This window comes from Suillus bovinus (assembly GCF_016758785.1).
Source record: "Suillus bovinus strain UH-Sbo-P2 chromosome Unknown EDB93scaffold_22, whole genome shotgun sequence".
In the NCBI taxonomy this organism is placed as follows: Eukaryota; Fungi; Basidiomycota; class Agaricomycetes; order Boletales; family Suillaceae; genus Suillus; species Suillus bovinus.
This window is the reverse complement of record NW_024542078.1, coordinates 442,294-448,424: the sequence shown is the minus strand read 5'-3', so window position 1 is coordinate 448,424 and position 6,131 is coordinate 442,294. Positions and strand designations below refer to the sequence as shown.

General features: G+C 42.2%; 3 protein-coding genes across 3 annotated transcripts; all 3 read right to left on the bottom strand.

The window, feature by feature from the left end:
* Positions 1 to 473: 473 nt before the first annotated feature.
* On the bottom strand, positions 474 to 764 carry EDB93DRAFT_1052473 (uncharacterized protein; the record flags this gene model as incomplete). The annotated part of the gene is made up of 1 exon (XM_041444704.1): positions 474 to 764. A coding segment is annotated over one exon (291 nt), but the record flags the coding sequence as incomplete, so codon positions are not given.
* Positions 765 to 1,142: 378 nt separating this feature from the next.
* Positions 1,143 to 3,200, bottom strand: EDB93DRAFT_1240253 (uncharacterized protein; the record flags this gene model as incomplete). The annotated part of the gene is made up of 9 exons (XM_041451733.1): positions 1,143 to 1,275; positions 1,299 to 1,357; positions 1,399 to 1,460; positions 1,633 to 1,720; positions 1,772 to 1,934; positions 2,168 to 2,188; positions 2,447 to 2,619; positions 2,680 to 2,914; positions 3,091 to 3,200. The coding sequence occupies 9 exons, from the start codon at positions 3,198 to 3,200 to the stop codon at positions 1,143 to 1,145; spliced, it is 1,044 nt and encodes a 347-aa protein (XP_041308512.1).
* Positions 3,201 to 3,957: 757 nt separating this feature from the next.
* EDB93DRAFT_1051873 (uncharacterized protein) lies at positions 3,958 to 4,143 on the bottom strand (the record flags this gene model as incomplete). Its single annotated transcript, XM_041444693.1, has 1 exon — positions 3,958 to 4,143. A coding segment is annotated over one exon (186 nt), but the record flags the coding sequence as incomplete, so codon positions are not given.
* Between the last annotated feature and the right edge of the window lie 1,988 nt (positions 4,144 to 6,131).

The window sequence follows — 6,131 nt, the reverse complement described above, 5'->3', positions numbered from 1 at the left end:
AAGTAACATGATACAGATGAAACTTGTTCCTTACATTCATTCAACCAATCATCATCATTACTGATGTTATTCACCTGCCAAAACCAAGCAAGCTTATCTGACCCTTGTCCAAATCAGTTTTCTTCAGTTACCTCTTTGTTGACACTAAGTTCTGTGGATAATATTTCTTGATACATATTTCCAAGGGTGTCTTTGTTCATGCCTAGACATTCCATTGCTGACCTTGCCCTTTGATATCTTCGTACATACTTATCAATTTTGAGGTGACAACAGCTTGCATCTTGCTTGGACCGGGTTCCAGCCCAGGTGGAATCTGCACTCCAAAAATGCTGGCAATAAATAATAGCCTTGTGATCCAATGCCATATGTAGGATTTCCAGGCAATCATTTGCTTGACCGATTCGAAGCTCCAACTCTTTGGATTGCAAGGCATGTAGCCCAAGGGATGAGGCCTCACTGAGGAATACTGAAGATGGCATCCATATACTCATCTCTTCTGCAAGAATTTCTTCTTCAACATCCTTCAAAATTTCATCATCCAAGACCTCCCAGTCATTTCCATCATTGTGGATACCACAGAATCTAGGATCATCGGAGTGAACTGTTCCAGCATGAAGATCCATACCTGCTGTCATGGAATCAGCAGCTTCATGAAATTTGGCAATTCTAGCTGCCAATCTCTGGCATTTTTCTTCTATAGCAGCTTTTTGACCAGGACTTGCATCATTAGGAAGTAGTCGTATATCTGCTCTTAATGCATCCCTAAAATAGATTAACATATGACATCTTGTTGGCATAATTAAATCATTATGTACTGTGAATCCTCAAGGTTAATGCCGTCAGAACAAAAACATCAGATGTGTCTCCACAATAGAATTTTACTGACATTTGTTGATCTGCAGCTGATAGATATCAAGATTCTCCCCCCTCTCATCCATAGCCTTTTTTTCATCACTTTCCCACATCGAAATTTTGACACAGTCCAAAGAACGAGTGAGCTCATCAAAAGGAGTTTGAGTCTCATCAAGACCTTTGGCAGCTTGTTTGTACTTTCTCAAGAGAGTTTTAACTGGAAGGTTGAGTGTGAAGTATAATTTTGAATATGTAATACTGTAGTACATACCTATTCCTGTCAATTTTTTCTAGTTTGAGTCTCGCATATGATCATCAAGCACTTCTTGGCAATGAGCTTGACTCATTGACCGAGCAGTTGGAGAGATCTTATTAAATGGAGCCCATAGAGTCTCCAAATCTCCCCATTGATCTGCCCAGCCCCTTGAATAAAGTTGAGGCTGTACCTCGCAAAGCAAGCTAATTTGTGAGCACTGAGATGGAATTTTCCAACTGCCACCATGACCTTCATCGTGTTGGAATGGACATTCGGCCTTGGCTGTCAACCACTCTCTGTAGAAAATTAATGCTCCACTGATACCTCACATCATAAATGATAAGAAAGGAATCTATACCCATGGAGTGATAATTCATAGCATTGCATATTGAGTAGTCCATGTTCATCTGTCTAAAAATAACGTCAACTCTTCTGAACACACTATATTTGAACATCCTGAACAGACCTTTCACCCTTTTGGAAATCAACAACGGAGTGAGGAACAAAGCATCCATGTCGGGCACAAGCAGTTGCACCCACTCCTGTGGCTCGTAGATTGCTTCTGTTAATGTTGGCTGCATTGACTGCTCGGTGGTTACTACAAGAAGAACACTTCTCAAGTTGTCAGATAATGCAGAAAGAATATTTGTACAAGTCACCCACCTCCTTACTCTCTGTAGCCAATGATAGGTGGGTCTGGTATTCTTGCTCAGTTACCATATACCCAAGCCCATCTGAGAGACTGATATCCAGGAGTGGTTGTTTCATAATCATATGTTGTGTGGTAAAGTTTCCATCAACAACATATCTTTGTGAAATCAGCCAACTGTGTCAAGGGTATATAAGTATAAGATCTATCTCAAAGATAATGTCCAAGTGAAGATAAAATGGCAGACTGCCAGCCAGCTCATCTCTAGCACCAGAAGAAGTAAGACCAGCCAGCTGGATCCTATATCCTGATAGGAAGAGCTGTAACTAATCTGAGCCCACCGGCCACCATCAGTCTGCACCATGTAGATCCAGGGCTGGCTGTCATGGCTATAGCAAATCTGAGTCCACTGGTCACCATCAGTTTGCATCCTGTAGATCCAGGGCTGGCCGTCATGGCTATAGCAAATCTGAGCCCACCAGCCACCATCAGTCTGCACCCTGGATCCAGGGCTGGCTATTATAGCCATAGCAAATCTGAATCAGCTGGCTGCCATGATTCTTCATCCTATAGATACAGAGCTGGCCAGCTATTTTATACTGTCAAGCAAGGCTAACCGACACGTATCAAATTTGACCATAGCTAGCCCTTCATAAGCAACAGTAAAGCAAATGACTTGCCTTTCATACTTGTCTCTCCAATCAGTGGCAAGGTTGATGCCTGGCTGAGGACAAGCAGGACAGAATAAAGCAAGATCACTCTTGTAGGGAATCTTCTCCTTGTTGTGTCCAAAACCAAACCATTTTCGACTCATCAAGTCTCTCCACAAACGAGACACTCTCATGAGCTCTCTATATCTATTCTGCTGTATTGAAAGATTTACAGTAAGTCTAAGAAACATAGAATGACAAGTTGCTCTCACAGGTACTTTATCCAGGAATGAGTTATTGGCCATCCTCCGAAGTTTCTCAAAGAAGCTTGAGGCAGAAGTCTTGCACTCTAGTGCATCAATGAGAAAAAGATCTAAGACTTCAAATGTGAAGGCTGTTCTTGGGTGTGTGGTACTTGCAGGAAATAACCCTGCCTTGAGCAATTGTAGGTGTTGGCTTCCACTAGACCCAGGACAACTGCACCAAACAACATTGTGGAAAATACTCCTGTTGAATGTACAATGGTCAATGTGGTTGTGCGAGGTGCAGCGGTATTCGTAGTCTCCATTGGAACAAATTCATCATTGGCATCCATATCCTCCCATGCTTGTGAGTCGTCTGAAAATGGGCAACATTGCCCTCCATGACCCATATGCCAGACCAAACCCAGCTCTGCCAATGACTTATCCTCATAGCATTTTCCGGTCCATTCTTGAACCTTATGGAATGGCAAAAATTGGTGGGCTTTGATGATGCAATGACAACACCATATAATCTCCACTACAAGTTGCATAACAGAAATTTCCTTGAGCTGTCTGGCAAGACTGGCACTTGGAGACTTCTTGTGGTTTCTCTAATTTGAGGAGGATCTGAAGATATAAGTCGCAGAAAATGAGATATTCCTGGATAAAGTCATTCTGAGTCTGATTGCAGCATGTCATCATGGTTTGTTGTTGAATATTGCAATGCAACAATTCACTTGCCTTGGTTTGTCTCTGACTGTTAACTGTAAACTCAGGCCAGTCCTCAACAACTTCTCTATCACATTCCTCTTGAACATATTCCAGACCTTGAGCATCATGCTTAATTCATTTATGTGGGCTGGAGAAAGCAGATGGGGCCTGGTGAATTTCATATGCAGCATCGGCACAAGATTCTACCCAGGTGGGCTTTCTTTTCTTGGAGTAGTTCGTTTGTGAGATACATAATCAACATCAAGGTCCTTTCCTTGAGATAATTGACCTCTTCCCTGAAAGTTGAATGTTGTCAACTTTAGGCGAGTTTTTTCCGAGAAGATATCCTGCAACTTTGGGGTGCAAAGAGAAATGTGGCTACTGCTGGTAAGCCGAATAATTTTCACAGATCACTAAACCGCCAGTATTTCGTATCTCCTTCCCACCCTCCCTCCCCAAACATCTAGACTCCTGAACCTATACTAACCTAACCTGTTAACTAACTAAACTACCTGACTATCTTTTGATTTGCCTTCCCACCATCTGCAAGAAAAAATCTTGTGTTGGAAATGATGGTCTGGGCACCCCCACTCTAGAATGAACTTTATCTTTCATAAAATGGGCAATGACAAGCCTTTCTCCTTTAATCCATAACCCAACAGAATGTTCCAGGACCTTTCCTGAAATGAAGACCATGGTCCCAGGGTAATAATCCAGCTCTGCTCCAACATCTGGTAATGTCAACTTGGCCTCATGTTCACTACCTAAACTCACTAAAAGATCCATGAGTGAAGGTGCCCTCACCAGGGTCTCGGTGAGAGAAGATGACACGGTTGGCAATTACTTCCAATCCTGAAAAATTGAGGGCCATTAAGACACAGGTGGTGCATCTGGTTTATTCGCCCCCCTGACTTGCTGTGCAACTTCCGAAATAGCAGCCAAACCTGCCTCAAATAGACCAAGAGCCAAGGCGCGGTAATTGCATTCCAAAAATATTCAGTAGTTGATAAGACATCGAGCCACTCTTGGACTTCTGCAGATGAGTACGAAGCAGATGTAACAAGCGGGTCTTGAATTCTCTGCAAAAATGAGCAAAAACCACCTAGATGTTGTAGTAAATTAGACAAATACCTCTTGTCTTTTGCATAAAATATGCTGGAGATACCATAACTCTGCCAGTTCCAAAAACTCCGCCTCCCTCGGGCGAAACAAAGCCTTGAGATTGCCAAGATGATTTCAAGGCTAAATGGCTTCTAAGAAGGAGATTTTGTAAACCCACAGTGGCTGTGTTGACATAGTCCTACAAAATGAATTGACGTTATCCCTGTCAAATAGTGGACTTACCACTGGAGACCTTGACAAGATATCAGGCAAGTAAACCGTCAATATTTTACCATGTTTGTCCACAATGGTTGCTGGTGCAGACAATTTTCCTATTGCTGCTGCTGGGAAGTATTTCTGTAGACGTTCAGTTTCTGGGGAGGGTGAACCATCTGCCTTGGGTGGAGAAGACTTTGCCATTTCGGCATATCTTTCAACATCCCATCTACATAATCTGCCACTCAAATTAAACCTTGGTATAGAGTTATCACATAAGTAGCTTACAAGGGTTTACCATTGCATAAGCAATTGTCAGCGCTGCTCAATTTATATTCAGATATTAAGGAATGACAGTTTGATATGACATCATCCGTTGCCAAGCAACTGTTCAGCTGCACTCCAATTCTCAACCTAAATATGTCAGTGAGTTGAAACTTAATGTTAAATAATGAACTGTCATACCTTGCCTTGTGTAGAAGGTGAGATGTTTACTTTCCCCTCCTTGAAAACACTTGTGTTTGCAGAATCTCTCATAATTTGAGTGATTTGGCCAGTCAGCATGGCCCTTAGCTTTGTTGTTTCACTTTTTGTGTCGTTCATGTGAGGGAAAAAATATGAACTGAATCGCTGCCTGAATATAAAAATTGTTGTCAGAATTCCCGCGCTGTCAATTAGTCCCATTTCAGTTACAAGCGGCCAATTTAACTAAAAATGGTATAATCAACCAACTGACGGCACATAGATTACACCATGTCATAAGTCGGGTCAACCATGTTTCAGTGTGTCAAGTGAGTTCGAGTCAATTAGACGCATGATAGCATTTGATGTTGGTGTTTTACTATTATCCATTAAACTTATCTTACAAGACCTTACACTTGAATTACAACATGCCAAATCAGAGGAGTGTTCTATACCTTGAGATTTGAAACTAACGGCTCTAGAACCACATGAACCCAAGGCTTGCCATAGTGTATTTTGGGCGTCGGAAGGACACATCTGTTGATCGAGATAGGGTCTGGAGATACAGTGATCCCCACGTCTTGCAAGAATGCAAGTTCAGTTCTGATAGTCTAAAGCCTGTACAATCAGTTAATCATATCAGTGCTGGCATTAACAATTCAATTACAGGCGACCAACGCTCTGTAAATGAGACATCCATCTTTGCATGCATATGATTAAATGCTTGTACAGGTTCTAGACTATCAGAACTCGCCGTTCTTGCAAGACGTGGGGATCACTGTATCTCCAGACCCTATCTCGATCAACAGATGTGTCCTTCTGACACCCAAAATACACTATGGCAATCCTGCTGCTAGTAGACCTGTTGTAAGTTGAACTTGCCATTCTTGCAAGACGTGGGTATCACTGTATCTCCAGACCCTATCTCGATCAACAGATGTGTCCTTCCGACGCCCAAAATACACTATGGCAATCCTGCTGCTCTTTGCCAC